The following is a 22,791-nucleotide window of genomic DNA, read 5'->3' on the forward strand; positions in this document are numbered from 1 at the left end:
TTTGTAAAACATAGATTGAGACATATACAGCATATTTCTAGATTATCATTAGTGAAAATATTCTCTGAGTAAATTATGTAAGATAACGGTTGCTAGATATTAAATTTGATAATTGTGCTGATTAGCAGAATTTCCTGCTATATATCCTCCAACAATATATAAATATTGCATGTAGTTGAGTGTAACATTGAAAATTTTCACCCCAAGAAAACCATTGTCAACCGAGGCGCAGCCGAGGTTGACAATGGTTTTCGAGGGGTGAAAATTTTCAATGTTACACTCAACTACATGCAATATCTATTATATTATACTGAATGTTTTATACAAATACATATTACAGTGAACCGTGTGCGCATAAATTCCGCGCAGTCGCTATTTTTTGGAATACCACCCGTCGTCAAGCAATGTTGACTGTTGCTACGCAGGAGGGCGTGGCTTCATTATTTAGCGGGCAGTAGTGTTTTTTATCAAATATTTCTCGACGAATCAGATTGAAGTAATTTACATAAAAGTATAATATCAAGAAATAATTAAGGAATGTTTTTAAGTTTTGTGTGAGTTACTGGTGTGTGAATTATACAGACTTGTCACAGAGGCATATTTCATGAAGCGCGCTAGTGCTTCATGAAAAATATGCCTACGTGCAAGACTGTGTGATTCTCACACCAATAATTCACACTAAACTTAAAAACATTCCTTATATTTACATTTTACATGTTTGAAAGCACCGAAAATATGCTCAATATTCGAATTTCTCGCTGCCCTATATTGTTATACTTTTGCTATCGTCTCTGTAGCCCTATTGAGATGTCACGGTAACGCACGTTTCTCCGTGTATATTTCTACGCGTGAGTATACACGAAAATGATTTTCAAATATTTCCATTTCAAATTTTTTTCTCTATGATAAACACTTCCAAAGTGATTCTTGTTAAATTCATGGTAATACCCTGTGGTATGTATATTTCTCTATTACGGAAAGGTCAGGTGTCAACCTGCATGTATATCACTGGCGTATAAATATACTAAAGAAAAAATAGATGTTTTGTTTAATTGTTTACTAAGTAATTTGATATGATATATCTTTTTAACAAACAAAATAAATAATTAATTATCTTCGACTCGAAAGCAAGTCACTAGCGCAACGCTGTCCACTATCACCGATGCCTCGCGAGACCTAGAACTCCACTTCCGTAATAGCCACGTGGAGAAATTGACATTGCCACATGGATCTGCATGTACTCCGTCATCTAATACAGACATCGTCCATCAGTCAATACCATCCGACTTCTTAAGCAACTCAACTTCTTATGTTATTTCAACATCCGTACAAATCGGTTTCCTGACCATGCTGACCAACTCCCGTTTCATCAACTGCAACATTGCATTCAATATGGCGGCAGAGAAGTTACATAGTGCCTATATATGTTCGTGCTTCCGACAACCTAAATCTAGGTTACATATATAATTAAAGTTAACAAGATTACTTTGATCATAATTTAAAATCCTTTTGTTGTTTATTTTATAAATGTTGATATTTGACTACGGTAACTAAATAATCCATTAATGTATTTTGTGTTTTTTGGGACTATTTTTTTATAGTAAAATTTGACGTCATTTGGGCCTTGTACATTTCAAATCTACTCAATTAGACGGTATTTCGATTTATTATTATGATATGAATTAGTGGATGTTACGAAAGTACAGTATTGAATTAAAAGCCAGAGGTGATTTACAGTAAGAAAAAAAACTGAAAACATAACCTTAATAAACGACAATAATAAAACAAATGACATTGCGATTGTTCAGTACTACAGATTTCAAATAAACTTGAATATATATAGAACGTCGTTATTAGATTTAATAACTATGTCATCATGTCACGTATAGGTTGCTATTCAAAATCCACTCAAGAGCCGAGAGGCAAAAGCCCTATGTATTAAAGTTCCATCATCCGCAGGCCAAGGGCAACAATATGACCTTCAGATCCAACAAATTATATTTTGATAGAATTCCAGTCTATCATTATTTGTTATACCTCTCACTTCAGAAAGAACACCAAACTAAAAACTATGGAACAGATTTAATCAACAATTATCTTACTGGTTAAATTAAAAATAAAATTAAATAACAGCAAAACATAAAACATAATTTACATAAATTTCAAGTACGATATGCAAATTACAATATAAATTTCAACTTTTTAAGTACCAATGACACGTTTTTTGTATTTACTTTATATCAGTGCTGTTATGTATTTCACTTTCTTTTATCCATTCTAATATATATTGCAATACACTAAACTGTATCACGACATATCTGCGCGTTGTGGAGTCTGAAAAATATATATTTTTTTTTAATCCAAAATGAATTTAAAATATATATCTTTAGTTGTGATATATATGTAGTTTATTATGCTTTTTATTTAATTTAAAAAAATCAATTTCTAGCAAAGGTATTTTTTAACTTTTAGTAATTAATTACTCTCTCTCTCTCTCTCTCTCTCTCTCTCTCTCTCTCTCTCTCTCTCTCTCAATTTAAAGTGTCATAAATGTTATAAACTCCATACCTGTTTTCGTCTTTTCCTTTCTCTTATGAGAGCTGACAAAGTGTACAGAATTGGATTCAGAGCAGAATTTATCGATAAAACAAGCACTGTTTTCCAAATGTAGACTTCCTGAGAAACGTCAACTCCTGAGAATGTCATCATAGCTGAATTATACATTCAAAAGAAAGCATAAGATGACAATTAATCTGAGATTAGCAATGGCCATAAAAACAGATTGTATTGGTGCAATGCTCTATTTTTTTAAAACACAAGGAGAACAAGGCTGGGTGTCAGCAAATTAACCATCAGATATAACTTATTTTTTTAAGATTTGATATCTTTAGCTCAAAAGTGCTAGTATTATTTAACTAAGAACATTTTTTATACGAAAAATTTTTAGTATGAAATGTTCACCATTTTTGTGTTTATTCATATGGAGCTCTCCTTCTTAAGGAGATCATTATACAGTAATCCGAAAATGGCCACGACCACCCAGCCATCTTAAAACCAGGTGACATTATCTTTGATTACTTACTTATTTTGCAAATTTGGTATCCTTGATATATTTTGCATATGAATGTTTTATGAGACTCTTGATTACAACCTATAATACATGTATAAAAATGCCTGCTGAAACATACCTATTAATCCAATAGGTATCCAGCACATGAGGTCTGTCAAAACAACAGCACCAACTGACTTCGCTAATGATATTTCCCGTCTTTTAGTGGCTGTAGATTTAATTTTCTTTCCAGACTTGATAACCTCAACAAGAATTAAAATCTGTCCAACAAGTATTCCAAGAAAAAGAATGAAGTTAAATCCAATAAATACAGCCATGGAATACTCCCAGCCAGGTTGTCTATCGACGGACAAAGAAAGGTATATACAAATAGCAGTTTGAGAATAAAAATCTTTCAATGGTAAAAATATAGGAAAAAATGGCAAAACAAAAGAAACTGTCCATACTAAGGCCGACAATAAAATAGCTCTTGTAATTAAGAAGTGACGATTCGAAAAGGGGCGCTGAAATAGCAAGAATTCTATCAATGGTTATCAACATTACAAATAAAGCAGATGCTTCGCTTGACATTGTAGCTAAAACTCCTGCTGAAGTGCAAAGTTTGCTATAACGCCAGCTAATGTCCTCAGACCCTTATCTGCCGCTGAAAACCATATTGACAAACGCTATAATATACAAGTAGATTCCCATGAGTAAATCCGCAAAATTTAGGTAACAAGTAAATATGAAATATGGAGAGAACCTGTTTTTCAATGCAATACAGTTACATATAAAAGCAATTATGTTCCCAAAAGCTGCTAATAATGCAACATACCATATGCAGATGTTTAGGGAAAACACTTATAAATTGTTCGCAAGAAGAAAGTTCATTTATAGGAGCAATGCATTTTATCTCAAACATACTCAAAGGTTTTGCACAACATATTGAAAAGGAATCAACGTGTAAATATCTTAAGTTAAAAAGCCCTAGAATCATGTCCTCTTCACTTAAAATCTTATTATGTTGTATGTGCAAGAAACGTAGCTCTTGCAAATTCAGAAATAGGTCTTTCAAAAAAAAGAAATATTGTTATTTGAAAGGTTTAATTTTGTAAAATTTGTAAATTTCGAAAAATATTCTTTGATAAGGCTTCGATTTTGAAGATATAAATTCTGTAGCCGTCTTAAATTCAAAAACAGACCTTCGGACAGAACAGTGATATAACTGTAGAATAAGTTAAGTATATTTAATTTCAACAAATTCGAAAATGTTTCGTTATGAAGAAAGTCTATTTTGTTACAATTCAATAGAAAAAAAATTAAGATTTTCTAAGTCTGAAAAATGTGTTTCTTGAATAATATTTAAAGAATTATTTGAAAGATCGAGAAAATATAAGAATGGCGTTCTCGATGAAAATGCTTCAGTATGAATATTTGTGATATTATTGCTTCGAAGGTTAATATACTTCAGAAATTGTCTTACTACGAAATCAGACCTTTTGATAGTAGTTATTTGATTGTTAGATAAATCTAATAATTCAAGGTAGTGGTACCCATAAATATCATAAAGACTTAAAATATTGTTGTTTTTAAAATATTGAAATTTAGGTAAAACATCATTTTGAAACTGGCTAATCTGATTATTGCTCAAATCAAGCAAAAGAATATATACTTATGGTGTATTTAATGGTATTAATCGAAATTGCTGTTTAAGATTGCATCTCATATTTAAATAACCATCAGGAATCATCAACGTTATCTCTTGTGTGGATGTTTAAGGAATCACTGTCTAGTTAGGAGAGTATGCCAGGGCATCAACAATAGTGGGAAACATGGGAAAATTTGCATAACGGCCTTTGCCCGTTATGCTAAAATTATTCCATGTTTCCCACTATTGTTGATGTTTCTGGCATACTCTCCTAACTAGACAGTGATTCCATATATTTTCATTTCATTGTGAAATAAAATGGTAGATTCCATCCCCACTTTAAATCAGCCCCCACTTTCAATTTGCTTCCGACGCCTTTGACAGGGTACTAAGAACCGTACCTCTTCTAAAGCAGAAATAAATGTACCTTGAAATAAGACTTTTTAAATGGCATCCCTGCCCTTGAGTCGAAAACCACAAAAAATAAATAAATAAAAATAAATAAAGAGAATTAATAGCTCTGTTAAAGTACGCTTTGATTATTTACAATCGAGGTATGGAATCCCCCTGGTGCATGCCACACTTTTATAGTTTTAAATTTTCGCCTTTTGAAAGACTATTTCAGGCACGTAGCATCGTTTTTGAAAGCAAATAACCTACAAAAAGTAATCATATTATCAGCAACATCATTAACATAAATTAAGAACAAAAGTGGTCCTAAAACTGAGCCCTGGGGAACACCAGCATGTAAGCATCACCCTTTGGTACCTACATTTCAGATAATTCTCAAGCCATTGATACAAACTACCAGTTATCTCATATGTTGTAAGCATAAAGAAGATACCTTTGTGCCAAACACGATCAAATGCTTTTGAGAGATCACAAAAAAATCATACAGCAACAATTCTTTTATCAATAGCTTTAAAAATATTGTCAGGCAGACGCAGCCTATAAATAAATTTCACTATAAAACAGTTTCAAAAGATTATTCTTCACGCAAAATATTTGGAATCCAACCTTTCGCTCCCTTCTTCGTAGGTATGTTAAGGAAGCATATAAATCATTTCTAGGGAAATTAGACTTTTTAAAGAAAATTAAGTTTGATAATTTACCAAAATCACTGATAAACATAAATTTTTATTAACTATTGCATAAAGATAAAAGAACGTCTAACGCAATGACATGCGCCACCACCACGGCATCACTTGACTTCTATTAATAGCTAGATGTTCCTTAATAAAAAAGCTAACAGAACAACAATACCCCGGAGTTTAATAACTTCTTTGAGTAAATAATATAGTCGAAAAACATCTATTTTGCCTTAAAGATGCTGCTAGAATCCCACTGTCCGGTCAGTAAAATAATTATAACACACATCTGCACGAAACCTTACCCTATGTTTTGTATTTTACACATATGAACCCAGAATTTTCGTGAAACCATGCTTAACTCGGGATTCTAGCAGCACTTTCCAAGTATCTTAGAAGGCGAACTTTTCATATGTACAAATCTTATGTTTTGAAATATCCAGCTTATTGTTGTTCTACGGCATTATTTTTGTCACGAATGACCAAGGAAAGGCAGACTGGGATACGGATATAGCTAAATGTCTTCGACAGAGAATATTATTGATGAAAATAAATTACCATACCTGTTTATTTAACCGAACTCCATATGAATTTCACATAATATTCCCGATATTTGCTTCTAAACTCCATTTTACGTATCTTTGGACATGCTGTCGTAGCCAAATTCTCTTAACACGACATGATCAATTCCCAAGTTACTCGATGCACACTTATGACGTCATCATTGTTAGATTTTAATCAAATTGACAGATACGGAACAATAGAATAAAAACATCTTATTTTTGTGAATCTTTACACGTTTCAATTTATTTCCTAGTGTTAAATTAAATATCTAAATACCAATATTACGATAACCTGTGTTCTAAAATTGACGTCATCTCACACACTATGACGTCAGTAATGTAGCACTGACTTAGTCAAGGTAGAATATTCTGTATGCTTCCTTATCACCCTTGCGTTTACTTCGGCATTGAGAGTCATTGATATGAGACAATTCTCAGTTCGACTTTAAAAAATTAATGTGATGACAATATCAGTTTAAAGATACTTAATTCAGGGGCGTCGGCAAAGGGGCAGCTGCAGGCGGCAGTCGCCGCCCCAATAATTTTTGCCCCCCCCCCCCAAAAAAAAAAAAAATTGAGTAAAATGAATGTTAATTGAGAAATATCAAAAAATTTGTATTTGCAATATCTGTGGTCAACTAACCCAATTGATATGTGTGTACCATATAGGATGGCAATCAAAAATGGAGGTTATATTTATCATATTTGAAACATAATGCGCCATAGCAATAAACTTAGACAAGCTCACGTTAAATCACAGTCTCACTTCTACGGAAGGAATAAGTACAATATAGAAAAGGGAAACTGAGATCGAAAATGGGTTTATCTAAGTTTTATGGCCTTGGACCAGGTCCGTACACAGTGAGTGCATGCCAGTATATGTTATTCCAATTAAATAAAAGCAATTTCCAATTGTATCCCCTTAATAATTTTGTAAATACTTAAAAAAGAAATCAATAATTGTTATGTCCCCTGAACAGTTAAGTCTCTTTGGGGGAAGGTTTTTTTTAGCCCAATGATCCCCCTTTATATGAAATTGCTTCCCACGGGCCTGAAAAACAGAAAAACGCAAGAATTATCTTATATTGTTTTCAAAATAATAAGAAAAACTAGAAAGTCTGCTATTGCAAGCAATAGCGTAGGTCGCCCGAACTTTAAAAGACTTTCATTTTTTCATCACTAAAACAATACCCATTAGCTATATAAGCTTGGACAAACATCAACTCGTATCATACTTTCTGTACTTTGATTTAAAAAACAAAGTAAAAGAATTTTCCCTTTTCCCCTATTTCCATGGCGACAGCTGTTGACAATTAGCAATTTTTAAATGCAAGGAGCACAATTTCAGATACATGTACTAATCATTAAATTGACAACGTTTCATGACGAACATCCCGTATAACAAAAACATGCGTACAATAGCAATATATCGCCCCCGACTTCTTTCGGGGCGGCATAAAAGAGATGTATTCACTCTGACAAAATAATTGACCTATGAGAGAGAACAATTTCCCGGAAAAAGTGACAGTTAGTTATCAATCTTTATTTGTAGTTTTCTAACATATATATGTCTAAGTTTTTCAAATTTGTATTTTAGACCTAAAATTTATTATTTACAACTTTTCAGTAAACCTCCAAATTTTGCCCAAAACACCAAAGCGTTGATTTTGGCATGTTTTTTGGCCTAGAAGTCCTTCAGGGCAGGCATGCCCCTATAGCTAAATAAAATTATGTTATTTTGATAGGTTAGGATATAAGTAATAATTTAAGATAGGATTTTTTAAGGGCACCCTTGCCCTAGGGTCGAAATTTACAAAAAAAAAAAAAAAAACTACAAAAAATGAGTAAACCTGATTTTGATAATACTCGTATGCTTCAGATTTATATCATTCATTCTTATAGACAGTCTAGCTCAGTTGATATGTGCGCTGATTTTTACACCGTAGAAACTTTCTTTTTTAAAGTCGGGGGATCGAATCCACCTGGTACCACAATTTTATAGTTTTAAATTTTGTCTTTTCAAAGACTATTAAATGTTTAAGTTTTTTTATAGACTTGTGTATTTTCCTTCAATTATTTATCTTTTATGCATGTCCATTATTGATATAAGAAACACTAAAGATATATCAAATTGTAACAATTCAATGTACTGTACTGTTGTCAGTCAGACGGAACAAACCTCAGTATAAGCACACAAGACAAGAATAACTTACTTTGTGTTTATTGCTAAATACAGGTATTCTTGGCAGCATTGGGCTGCGATGAATTTAAATTGTATATCCTTAGAATTTAATCACATTGATTTTGGCTACGTATACATATATCAATAGCTGTTCTCCTCTGGAGTTCATTATGGTCAATTTAATTTGCACACATTAATGACATGTTTTATTATATCCATGGATAAATGGCCTAGAAATAAAGAATAGAATTTCAGAGACAGTAGACATTACCATAATACACTATGAGAAGTATAGACAAATATCAATTATTACACTTGGAGATAAAAAAAAAAACAACTCAGAAAATCGTTGAAAGGGTTCCTCCTATCTCTACTCACTGACATAAAGATTAAGGAAAACAAATTGTTATATGTTTTTAGCCTAATGTCATTAATCACAACGGAAATCGACAAACTTTTTGTAGAGAAAAAAACCCAAGCCCGGTCCTATAGGTCAGATTCTTATTTATAATGAAGTGATAATTTGTTTTTGAGAAATATTTCTACATAGATTAGACTGTTTGAGCTAGATTTCTTTGTTTAAAAAAGTCCGTAGCATACCTTTTTATGCGCCTGGATCGATGGATCCGAAGCGTATATTGTTTTTGTCCTGTCTGTTTGTCTGTTTAGCTGTTTGTCTGTCTGTTGTCAACTTTAACCATCACCATAACTTTTGAATCATGAGGAAAAAAAGACACTATATTTGGTATGCATACTCCACTACTTAAATTCTTTTAAATGACACCAAGGTCAATGACCATGTGACCTTGACTTGAGACCTATATGCAAAAAATATCTTTTTCGAAGTTTCACCATAACTTTTGATCCAAAGATAGAGACCTAATATTTGTTATTTAGATTTCACTAATAAAGCTCTTCTAAATTGCACCAAGGACAATCACATTCTGACCTTGACTGTGACCTATATGCTAAAAATAGCTTTTTTCAAACTCTTGCTATAACATTTGAATTATAGGAGTAAGAGACTTCATGTTTGGTATAAAAACTCCACTAATTAAGTTCTTTCAAATGACACCAAGGTCAATGACATTGTAACATTGACTTTGACCTATATGCTAAAAAAAGGTTTTACGAACTTTGTTGCCGCCGGGTGCATAGTTTTTCACAATCACATCTTGTTGTTTCAATTTTATTGGGATTCTTTGTCCTACGTTTTTATTCAAACTTTTCATTCTTCATATAGTTGTTACCAAAAAGTAGTAATAAATAAGGTATAGTGAAACATGATTCAAAGTTCAGATAGAATCAGATACACGACGTACAAAAGAAGCAAAATAGCCAAGTACTAGCCAAGTAAAATAACATAAAGAACAGGTCTGTAGGAAATAATTTTAAAAAATTTCAGCTAGTACCCCATCAACTCCCCCACACTAAAAAAATTATAAGGACATCCCCTACTGGTGCCTCCCATCATCGGTTCCTACATGTACGGCAATGAAGAAAATAAAATCAAACTGGAAAATATATATAAATCAAAGTACTGAACGCACTCATGGGAGTTGAACATGGTGTATAACAAAATCTTTGATCGGGAGGTTAAGTGAGTAAACAATATTATTATTTCAAAAACAGACAACTGTTTCAAATTTTTTGTGTTGCAACAATCTTGAGAAAGACATTTTAGAGACACTGACTAGCAAAAAAAAAATGGATGGGCCATAATGCTTGCCTGTCTACATTAGTCCTTTTTTTATACCCCCTGCTTGAAAAGCGGGAGGGTATTTATTAATCGGGAATTCCGTCCATCTGTTTGTTACGCTTTAGGTATACCCATCTCTTATCCGCAACTCCTCTTACACCACTGAACGATTTTTTTAGAATCTTTATTACATATTGCCGTTGTGCACCTTCTATTACTTTTTCATCCTACACATAATTTCGGTTTCCCATTGCAAAACATATTCATATTAGAGGCGGTTGATCATTTATAGAATTCACTGCTCACATGCAAACTTCAAATTTGTTATATATTTTTCCTTGGCACCTTTACCCATGTGTTATGAAAATTTCAGTTTCGCAGGAATAATTTCAATATTGATATAATGTGGATTTTAACACAGCATCCATTTAAGAGCTAACAGGTTTGTTATATAAAACTTCTCTGTGAATTTAAATGTATTTCAGTTACACGAACATTATACATGGAGTATGTCAGAACTTAATCTTTTTTAATATTGTGAAGAAAAATGCAATACCAAGTTAAAAACAAATAATTAATGACCAAACATAAAAAAAAGTGGTATATGTGAGAGTTTGTGTGCGTACAAAATATCTGGTATGTAAATGAGGTTTTCCTTTTATTAAAAAAATATACTTCATTTGTTGCTTTTCATCGCGATTTTACGAAAACATGGGTGTCCGTTTTTGGTTTTAATAGTAACATTTATAACAGAGTACTAGATGTAACGCTTTTGGAAGGTGATATAGCTGATTTACTAATAAATACGCATATTTCGTAAAGTTTTAATGCATTAATGAATTAATTCAAACCAAGGAAATGTTCATGAAAAGTTTGAATAAATTCTCTGCACCGGTAAAAAAGATATTGCTAAAAATCCGGGACCGCCGGGCGTCGAGAAGACTAGATTCGTAGCTTAATGTCAGTATGTAGAGTTGTCGTTCGTATCTCTTTCAGCGTATGACGCTACACTAAAAATGAGTTCCATTACGAAAAACTTTTGAGGTTCTTTATAATTTAGTTTTACTTTTAACGAAATCTAATATTCAAAATAAGATTACTTTATCATTACATTTACTTACATTTCAAATTATGAAAATTAGATCAATTCAGGAGAAAATGACATGAACTAGTTGGCGGATGTTTATGTATGTTTTCTGTTGAATATCATCGGAGTAAATCGGGCGACACAGTAGCCTCGCTTTCGACTCTATATAATCAACACAAATTACTGCGCATGTTAAATACGTGATGGCCATGGGAGATTGAACATAGTTCAACTCCCAAAAATAAGTTTATTTATGACAATGTAAGCAAAATGCTATTTTGATCTTGGACGTTCACAACCTACAACTTTAAGTTTTCTTGCTATTGAACCCATCTTTATAGTCACAATTTTTCTTTCTCAACGCTGTTCAAAGAATTCAAAGTTGATGCGGGTTTTCAAAAATTAAACTTCAAGAATATTAATTTCAGGGAAAATGACCCCTTTCCAGCCTTTTTATGGAATCTCTAGAGAATGTGAAATAATTTTATTTCATAAAGATAAAGATTTCAGAAAATTGACAAAATGATGTAAATTTGTAAATTTGTCAATTGTGTCTCACCACCTTTGTGAAAATTGGATAGCAGATTTTCATCTGTCTTCGATGGATTCACTGTGGAAATACGATATCGTATTTGGAGGTTGCGCCACGTGTTCATTCCATTTCTTACGAAAACATTGAAAATTAATTCAAAGTGTACAAACTCTACTGAATACCTTAATATTTTTTTTATTTATCCACGAACTTCTCTATAACCCCTCGGATATATAAATATTGGGTAAAATTTAGAAACCCCTTCTCGTCGAATAATTTCTTATTAACAATATCCAATTATATTTGTTTCTAAAACAGCCTCATATGGCCGCGAAGCTCATGAAATGGTACATCGTAAATTCACTATACTTATGGTTCTACAGTGTATAATTTTTTGTCCAAAATAATTGATTACTTAATTTAAAGTGGTAAAGTTGTAGTCAATGTTACTTATAAAAAAACTTGAAAAAAATGCCAAGTGGAGATTTCCCTTAAAAAATAATCGGTCTACAGAATTTAACAAGAAACGATAAAGCTATTCTAGCATATAGGTCACAGACAAAGTCACAAGGTCATTGACCTTGATATCATTTGAATGAAATTAGTTCAATAGTTATAGCGACAGTTTTAAAAAAAAGCTATTTTTAGCATATAGGTCACAGTCAAGGTCAGATGGTCAGTGTCCTTGAACAATTTGTAAGAGCTCAATAAGTGGAGTCTATATTCGAAATATTAAGTCTCTATCTTTAATGGTTCAAAAGTTATGGTGGAGGATCGAAAAAGCTTTTTTTAGCATTTAAGTCAAAAGGTCATGGACCTTGGCGGCATTTGAAAGAACTTAATTAATGGAGTATGCATATCAAATATGAAGTCTCCCTCTCTCATGGTTAAAAAATATGGTGAAGGTTAAAGTTGACAACAGACAGACAGCCAAACAAACAAGCGGATAAACAAACAGGAAAAAACATATATAATTATATACACCTCGGATCCATCGTTGCAGGCGCATAAAAACATGTTCAAGAAAGTAAAAATCATTTTATTAATTATGGTAATATAAGTTTTTAAAAAAAGAATATTCTGATGACTAAACTATCCTATTCTCACATCATTTCTCCAGTACATCTTCTGAGTCAAAGATATATTTTATGAATAAGTTCTGACTTTTTCCGTCTACTTTCATGATCTTATCTGTGAGTCAAGATCACGGTTCCTGTGTAACATTACTACATTGTATATGCATATAATTTCGCAAAATAACGCAAAAGGTACCCGTTATATCGCTAAAGTAACACGTTAAATCGCAAAAAAATTATAAACGCGAAGGTTTGCGTTTATTCGTGAAGGTTTTGCATAATAAATAGAAAGTTACTCGTTTATTCGTGAAAGTTTCGCGTTAGAACGCGAAATTTTTTTTAACTACGGAAATGAGCTCATTGGGCTTTCGTAATTACTGGAAACACTTAATGCATGACCATGCCATCTCTCACTGTCAAAGGTTAAAAATCTATTCATGGAGGGTAAAAAAAATAAAACACTTATCAACGTATGTTTCCTTCAATACATTTACTTGTAGATGACTCTACATGTTAATTCTTTTTTTTTAAATAATGACACCTGGGGGTACGGCAGGGCCAATTTGATATTGCAAGGGGGAATCAGGTGAAGAAAAGAAGGGTCAAGTTTACTTAGTGATGTGGCTCACTCACTGGTCTCTTGTTTTCGGGAAGCTATGCAATTCTGCAGCTAACCGTAAGGTTGGAATTCTAGTCGTTGGAGAGAATGGAAAAGTTCTAGCCCACAAAAACGCGCGTGGGCAAAGAAATTTATAAACTATGCATTGTAAAATGATCGAAATAATTATTTCAATAGTGGTCGTATTTCAATAGTGGTTACTAACTATGTTTGCTATTGAAATGCGCTCTCAGCCACTATTGATATATTATGATTTTAATAGTGGTTGTATTCTTATAGTGGTTACTAACTATATTTGTTATTGAAATGCACATTGAACCACTATTAATATAACTATTTCAATAGTGGTCGTATTTCAATAGTGGTGTCTAACTATGTTTGCCATTGAAATGCACTCTCAACCACTATTGATATAATTATTTCAATAGTGGTCGTTATTTCAATAGTGGTTGCAACAGGTATATATGGCTAAATTAAAATGACCCTAATTTCTTTAGGTATGCAGTTTAAAAATACGTCTATTGGGTAAAATTTTCGACTTTTTATTAAACCATTCTGAGAACTTTGAAGCTCGTTGAGATGCACGAGATGCTAAATTGTTGCATGAAAAAATTTAGTACTCAAGCTTTATTTTAAGACTTTTTGATATACAATATGAATTAAAGAGTTATTCTTCCTGGCTGGTGACCAGAATACATTGTATCTTAATAATAAAAGCTTAATCTATGAAACACCATGGGCCTTTAATTTGTTCTATCTAGCTGTTGCACTTCCTAACGTGTCTGTATTAATTTTAATGTATTTCTTGAAAAACGATAAAGTCATGATACCACAATGAAACGTCGCAAGAAACAGAAAAAATAGACAAAAACAGTGTTTACAGGTGCCAAGAGTCGCACATACAGCAACCATACTCGCACTGTATATTAGAAAACTTCATTTTCAGAAAAAATCTTAATCTTGTGAAATACTACATATATATATATAATCATAAACGATTTAAATACTATATACACATATCACATTTAGCACATACAGCGTCAGAAAATAATGTAGTGTATTTTGTGTTTAACATGTAATTTGTAAGAACGAAAAGATCCAGTAAAACTTATAAAACGGGTATATTCTAAGCAAGCTCCTTACATGTGTCCACCAGCACTCAATTCTACTTCATAAAATCATACTGAACTATAATAATTAAATTTTTCAGTCAAATATACTATCATTTCTGAAAGTTTAGTTTACATTTTCTGCTTCATTGATGTAAACCAATAGTAGAGGGTGTCCGAAACAAAGATTTTCTAGATTCGCACTTTACCAGCCGTGATTTTTTACAAGCTGTATTTTATCAGTTACATTTACCTCAGCTGTACTACTAATAATAAGAAATTAATCATTTTGGACTAAAAGTTATACCCTGTAGAATCATAGATTAAAAGTGAGTTAACAATGTATCATTTCATCAGCTTAAAGCTTAACAAAATAGAGGTACTATGAGCAATGACCTCACTAAATGATACCCCGCCTCTCATATCTATAAAATGGGGGTGTCCATGTTTTGCTATGTGAAATCCAAAATGTGTGTCGGATCAAAAGCAGAATAAGAGGTGCACAATGGAAATTCGTAATAACGATTCTGTGAAAGTTACATCAATTGATTTAGTGGTATGAAAGGAGTTGTGGATAGGAGATGGGTATCCTAAAGCATAACAGACGGACGGACGGACAGCTAGACGGCTTTTAAAGCAGGGGTATAAATATAAACAAAAGTAATGCAATATAAACAGCACGAACACGGGTCTCCATTCCATTCCGATACTTGTGACAATAAACTTTTTAAAGAAGTCAGGTCTAAAGAGTATACCCTGGTGTGGATGTTTCGCCGATAATGATATCGAAAATGGCGTATACGAATCGTGCATGTTCAACTTCTATAAAGTTATTGCTTGGTGGGTGTAAATTTAGGCAAAGTAAACTGGGAAATACGTGAATATTGGTCCCTCATCCATGAACAATGCCGATCGATTTCAAACGTTTTGTTAACCTCAGACTTTCGGATTCTTAAATCTACTCTGCTTTTTTGGTCGATGTACACAATGATCGTTTATTCCATATACTTAATTCGTTTCACTCCTTTGGTTTCAGCAACATACAGTTTGTCATTGCTGTCTATACTGAAACCACATAGATTATACAATTCACAGTTGTTTATAAACTTGAGAAATTGTCAATTCTGATCAATGATGTGTATGGTTTTATTACCACTGTCAGCTTTTAGTATATGACACATGCTGTCTGTGGTAATATCCTGTGGAACTAAGATTTTGCATCTCATATTGCTGTAGATAAATTTAAATTTTCCTTCATTGCTCAACACCATTACTGAATTTTTATCACTCATTACAATATCACTGTTCAAATTTTGATCAATACACTAAGGCAAGAATATTGAATATAAATCCTTTTCCAAAGCACTTAATTGTATTTCTTGTGTGACTGTACAGCTAGAATAACGTACAATCCTTTTCTTCATGATACTCTTTATTTTATCTCGGGATATCATATGTACTAAGAGGTCACCTGTACGAGTGCTGCAGATAACATCTGGAATCCATTCTTTTTGTATTTGAAGCAGACATTTTGTCTCATCATCCTCTACTCTGTCAATTTTTCCCTCCTTCTTTTCAATATACACCAAGTGACCCTCTCTTGTTACTGTCAAGGCATATGGGTCATCATTTGTGGAGATTTGTTTCAGCACTCCTCCCTCTTTGTTCGGCTGTTTAATGGTTCCATCAGAGCCACTGACCCAGAAGTGATCTGTGTAAGGAATACAAGCTATGTCACTAATTGCTTCATCACTTTTTATATCTCCTACTGTAATTGAAAAATCAAGAAACTTCTTTACACCTTTATTTGGACTGTTCACTGATTGAGGATCTTTTAGGACCTGCCCCTGGATAAAAGTTTTCTTCGTTTCTGGAATGTCTCCAATCATCTGATAGAGTGCTTGCTCTGTGAGTTCTTTGGGTCTGAAATCTGGCACTGTTAGTTTAAATCTCTAAGGAATACTTCTGAACTTTTCATTTTTTGAAATGTACTTGACAAATTTAGATGGATCATTTGAGGCAAGGATAGATTTGTTTTCATCCATTGCTGATTGAATTAACAAGTAGCGTTTCTGGAAATCTGCCTCCAGGTTCTTAATTTCATTAACTTCATCTATTTCCAATAATTTTGCATCGTTCTTATATTTTTCAATGGCATTGGTTATTAATTTCTGACATGTTTTACCAAATTCATCAATAGTTCTTTGTCTTTCAGCATGTTTTTGTACAATACCTGATAACATTGCACCTAATTCAGAGATAATTAAATGATACTGTGCAATGCTAGTTTCAAGTTCAATTAAATCTTTTCTGATGAACTCTTGTTTAGAACTGTAAATTTCAGAAATCTTCGGTACATTGTGATTTTCATGATATCCTGAGGCTAGACATTTGAAACATATTGGGGAATCACATTGTTCACAGAACATTTCACATTTGTCTCCTTGGTGTAGACTACACTGAGATGGAATAAGTTCATATTTTTTAACTCAAAAGTAACCACACCATGTTCTATTATGGGATTGGAGATCATATGATGACCTACACATTCCTCACAAAGGTCGACTTGACATTTATTACACAGAAATTCTGCAGCAGACTTTCTGTCTTTCCAAGGGCAGAGCTACAGCGTTTCGCATCCTGACCCCTGTTATCATTGAGAACTGTTGATTATGCCATGTTGCCTTTATTGAGGAGTTTATTGCACCTGTGCCAATAAAGAGAACATTAGGGTTTTTATTATGATACACAAAATATTTATTGTCAACTCAAAATTAAATCTCTTCTGATGTGACCTCTTTGAGCAATCCATTAATTTTCATTTGGAATCGAGAATTGCAATATACATATTTCAAATAGTGTTTGTTACGCATGTGCAAATTTCCCTTTCTGCGTGCCTCTTCTGAGGCGATTAATAAGAGAATTTTATTTTTTTTTTTAAAATCATAAGAAATGAGAGGGATGCATTCCTAGTCGAATTCTCATCTCATATTATGCTATCCTTAATTCAAGGAACTCTGATTCTTCAACTAGCGTCTTAATTTCATAACTATAATGGACTCTGTAGAAGATTCCAAAGAATCAAATTGATTTTGAATACCATATATGTATTGGATTGCAAAGCTTCAAAAGAAAACTTACATAGATACATTGCAGGTTCCAGTAAATTTCTTCCAAGCCAGTTTCTTTACTCCTCACTAATACTCAGTGTATTAACAGTAGCGAAGAAGAAGTTTCAAGAGTACTGTTCAATAATATCTTTGAGAAATGGTGTAAATTAACTGTAAATACTAAAAAAATCCTAGAAATTTAAGAACATTCTAAATCACAAACTTTTAACAAATCAACAACATATATCAAAACTTACGACATTTTGACTTTATAAACAACCATCCCTAAGATAAATTAAGATCTAGGCTTTCTCACATCATTGACAGCTCTTTTTTTCAAATAAAAATTGAACATGTAAATCTACTCTTGCAGCTTGCAATTATTCATTTGCAATATTACTTTATTAAAACATTCTGATTGTACACACGTACTCTAAAGTAATGATTAAAAAAATGCTCGTGTCTCTGATTGACAATATCTGTGTGATGCAGGCTTGGGGCGAATTACATTGAAAGTAATGCATTACCGTTACAATTACTTCAACAATTTGGGCATTAAATTACCATTACCATTACACCATTTTCTTTTAGTAATGCATTACATTACCATTACTTTAGTAAAGTAATGCATTACCATTACCATTACTTTTGGAGGTTTTTGAAAATAGAATTTTATACAAAACTTTGCAATATTTTTTTCATAAGCATGTATCCACCCCCTTCAAAACAAAACATGATAAATGATAATTCGAATTTGATTTCAAGTTTTTGTATATAAACAATATCATTAACTTACAATCAAAGAAAGTACAAAGTTCTGAATTGTCAGTTTTATAACACATGTACAATATCCACGTTTTGTGTAACTATTGAAGTCATGAAGTAATTTAACTTTTGGGGCACTTTAACCCCTGCCTAAAATATCTAATAATAAAGCATATAGGCTATTTTGATTAGTACCTTATGAAAAATATAAATGCATCAATTTGACAAACTTTTTGAAAAAGTAGACAGGGTGTACACAGTGAAGCATAGAATGCCTGCATGGCTTCAATTTTCTTTGGTACAATGGATTTTTCATGGTCAGTACAAGGTAAATCAGCTCAATTAATGTTTTAAAAACACAATCAGGAGAAAAGGACTGGTAATTTGGAGCACTTCTCCAAACAATGCATAATGTTTTAACTGTTACATAACCCAGGGGCATAGTATGTTTTGGTGACACTCTAGCTATTCAAAAGGTACCAATTATCAGTTTACGGTGTACATTAATTAGTGTATCTGGATCATATGCGATTTTTTTAAAAAAGATCCTTTAAAACTATTTTATATAATTCTTTGAAATCAATTCTTATCTGAAATAAGTTTGAAAACTTAAATGTAAGGTAGGTATACTTTCAACAGAATAAAAAGTGTATTTAAATAGATACAGGAATGTTATCTGAATAAGTTAACATTAGGTCACCTGAATAACTCAGGTGACCTATTGCTATCCGTTTTCGTCCGTCGTCGTGCGTCGTGTGTCGTGTGTTAACATTTGTACATTTTCAGCTTCTTCTCTGAAACCACTGAACCAATTTCAACCAAATTTGGTATACAGCATCTATGGGTGAAGGGGAACAAAAATTGTGAATTTCATGGTCCCCGCCCCCCTGGGGCCTGAGGGGTGGGGCCAAAACCACTAAAATTATTGCAATCTTTAAAAATCTTCTTCTTTACTCCTGGACATCAAGCAGACAAACTGTTAGCAGGAATGTAATAAGCATTGAGTCCTTTACCAAAATTGTGAAATTCATGGCCCCAGGGTCAGGGGTTCTAGTGCTAGGGCGGGGCTATATAGATTATTTAGTGAAAATGCATTATTTCTTTGAAAATCTTCTTCTCTGCTCCTGGGTATTAAATAAACTAACTAAGTACATAGTTATGATGAGCAAGAGTGCCTCTACCAAAATTGTGAATTTTATGGCCCCAGGGTCAGAGGTTCTGGTCTTAGGGCGGGGCTCTATAGATTATATAGTGAAAATGCATTTATTCTTTGAAAATCTTCTTCTCTGCTTCTGGGTATTAAATAAACTAACTAACTACATAGTTATGATGAGCAAGAGTGCCTCTTCCAGATTTGTGAATTTTATGGCCCCAGGGTCAGGGGTTCTGGTTTAGGGCGGGGCTCTATAGATTATATAGTGAAAATGCATTTATTCTTTGAAAATCTTCTTCTCTGCTTCTGGGTATGAAATAAACTAACTAAGCATATAGTTATGAAAAGCAAGAGTGCCTTTTCCATAATTGTGAATTTTATGCCAATGATCCAAGTATATATATTTATGATGAAGAAAGGTGCATCTAGCAAAATGTTTTTTTTTTTCAATGCCTGGAAGGGGGGGGGTGGTACATAATCTGAAAATAAATTAATGCTTTGAAACCTGCTCTTTGGTATTAATCAACCATTTTATGATAAAATTTGCAAAATTTTGAAATATGTGGCCCCAAGGTCAGTGGTTCTTTTGGGTGAGGTGCACAACTGGTTATAAAGTGGAAGAACATTTTCTCTTTGTAACTCTGATCTACCTCTGGGTATTGAGTAAGTAGAGTATTTTTAATTATGATTAGCAATGGTGTCTCTTTCAAAATTGTGAATTTCATGGCCTCTGGTTTAAAACACGAACCAAATTTAATTGTTTGAAAGTTGTTACACAATACTCAGGTGACCTATAAGGCCCGTGGGCTTCTTGTTATTCAATAGTATTATTTCCAAAAAAATATACATATATATAATTGAAAATAAATGAATAAAATAAATAACCTAAACAATAATTTCCATCATCCATGTCCATTTAAATGTCTTAAAATAGGCACTTATCTTACAAAATAATGCTGTGTAATGCTATGTAATGCCAGCATTATACTGGATTTTATCAAGTAATGCATTACATTACCATTACATGTAATGCAAATTTTGGGGCATTACACATTACTAGCATTACTTTGAGTTCATGTAATGCATTGCAATGCATTACCATTACAATTAGCATTACCCCAAGCCTGGTGTAATGTTTGCAAACCAAGTCTTCAAACAATATATTGGAATTCCCATGGGTACTAATTGAAGCAGAATTTGTTAAAATATTTTCGTGAAATGAAGAAAACACTTGCTGCGGCCTTCAACTCGACATTACATACATGTACTAGTTTATCCACCACATATTGTCAATTAACAATAGTTATTTCAATACTTATAATTATGTCGGCACGTTATATCTCGGTAAGCATAAAATACACTGTAAAAGATACCACAGAGTATGACACATCTGTTTCATATTTGGATATTTTACTAGAAAAAGACATTCATGCTTAATATCTAAAAACAGAGCTTTCTGTAACATCGAGGAAAGCTGGTGACCGTAATATAATCCATGTCATCAAAACATGTCCACCGAGCAAATCGGTTGAACATTTTCATTGAAGACCTGCAAGTATATTTGTGTAAATTACGCAAAAAATTGAACATTTACTATAGCAAACTTACAATTAATAATCAAAACTTACCTAAATCAAGAAAATAAATTTTTAGTACCAATTCAAAGTTTAGGAGAATGATGACCTTAACAAAATATTAAGATGGCCGTTATCTCTTTTTTCAATGAATTTGGGTGATCGTAATATACGGACTTAAAAACGATTTATTTCTTTCCTGTTGTAGAATTAGATACATATGGCAGCTAGCAAGAAAACACCATTCTAGACACCAGAGGTTCCCTTAAATTGTACATCAGTAGGGGGACCAGAGGTCACCTTATATTGTACATGTACATCAGTAGGAGGACCAAAGGTTACCTTATATTGTACATCAATAGGGGGACCAGAGTTACCTTATATTGTACATCAGTAGTGGGACCTGAGGTAACTTGTACATCAGTAGTGGGACGACCTGAGGTAACTTGTACATCAGTAGTGGGACAAGAGGTAACATTATATTGCACATCAGTAGGGGGACCAGGAGTAATCTTATAATGTAAAATCAATACGGAAACCAGAGGTCTCTTCACATTGTAAATCAATAGGGAATTTGGAGGTTAATTTTTATTTTATATCAGGAAGACATCAGGAAGAGAAGAGTTCACCTTATATTGTAAGTCAGTAAGAAAACTTGACAATTTCTATTTCATCAATAGGGAGACTAGGGATCACCTTATATCGTAAAATCAAAAGGGAGACCAGAGGTTCCTTCATTACGTAAATCAATATAGAGATTAGATGTCTCATTATATAGTAAATAAATAGTGAGACCAGAGGTACTTTATTTCATTAATCAGTAGAAAGATCAGAGGTGTCCTGAAATTGTAAATTAATAGGGAGACCAGAGGTTAATATATATCTCATGTTGCAAATCAATAATAAATAAAACCAGAGGTCAATATATGTTGTCAGTTAACAGGGAGACCAAAAGACAACTAATATTTTACATAAATATGGAGACCAAAGGAAACCTTATTTGGTCACTTTGATCAACTAATATGACTTTTTGTTATCTCGGTTTCTTTATGGCGTCGTGTGCTGTGCATTGGCATTGTGCGTTAACATACGAACATTTTCAGCTTCTCACTGCAATCCTGGCCTGGAGACCATAACTGAGAACAGACTTAAGTCAAAATTTTGATTTTTAAATTCCTGAGTTCTACTTGACGTATTGCCGAAAATTTTGCAATTCTCTTTAACACTTAAATTCCAATATTTGATGTAAATTCTGTCTCATTATCAAAATTATTTCATAAGTTATACTGGTTTTAAATTTTGGCTTAAGTCTGTTCTCAGTTTATGGTCTTGAAGCCTGGATATTAATTAAACTAAGTACATAAAGTTATGATGAGCGAGGGAGCTAAATTATTAATTTTCAGGCCCCTTGCTCTTGGGTATCATTGATGGGGGGCTCTAATTAAATACTGTAAATGAAATATTGCTTTGAAATTTGTTCTTTGGAATGAACCAAACTAATTTTATGAGCAAGGTGCCTTTTCCAAAATTTTGACCT

General features: G+C 32.8%; 1 protein-coding gene across 1 annotated transcript; it reads right to left on the reverse strand.

Annotated features, from left to right (window-relative positions):
- Positions 1-2,976: 2,976 nt before the first annotated feature.
- On the reverse strand, positions 2,977-16,895 carry LOC134271593 (uncharacterized). The gene is made up of 4 exons (XM_062753794.1): positions 16,645-16,895; positions 16,062-16,575; positions 3,189-3,330; positions 2,977-3,047 (listed from the first exon to the last, which is right to left on the reverse strand). The coding sequence occupies exons 1-4, from the start codon at positions 16,893-16,895 to the stop codon at positions 2,977-2,979; spliced, it is 978 nt and encodes a 325-aa protein (XP_062609778.1).
- Between the last annotated feature and the right edge of the window lie 5,896 nt (positions 16,896-22,791).

Source organism: Saccostrea cucullata, unplaced genomic scaffold (assembly GCF_032062105.1).
Source record: "Saccostrea cucullata isolate Sc308-1 unplaced genomic scaffold, CSIRO_AGI_Scuc_v1 ctg499, whole genome shotgun sequence".
In the NCBI taxonomy this organism is placed as follows: domain Eukaryota; kingdom Metazoa; phylum Mollusca; class Bivalvia; order Ostreida; family Ostreidae; genus Saccostrea; species Saccostrea cuccullata.

What these genes read in the sequence shown, in the direction of transcription:
- LOC134271593 (XM_062753794.1), bottom strand. Translation starts at nt 16,895, where the DNA reads ATGTTATCAGGTATTGTACAAAAACATGCTGAAAGACAAAGAACTATT. An exon ending in GTATCATGAAGAAAAGGATT is followed by an intron (nt 3,331 to 16,061) that starts GTACGTTATTCT and finishes CTTGTTGGACAG; the next exon opens with ATTTTAATTCTTGTTGAGGT. An exon ending in GATACCTATTGGATTAATAG is followed by an intron (nt 3,048 to 3,188) that starts GTATGTTTCAGC and finishes CCTGGTTTTAAG; the next exon opens with ATGGCTGGGTGGTCGTGGCC.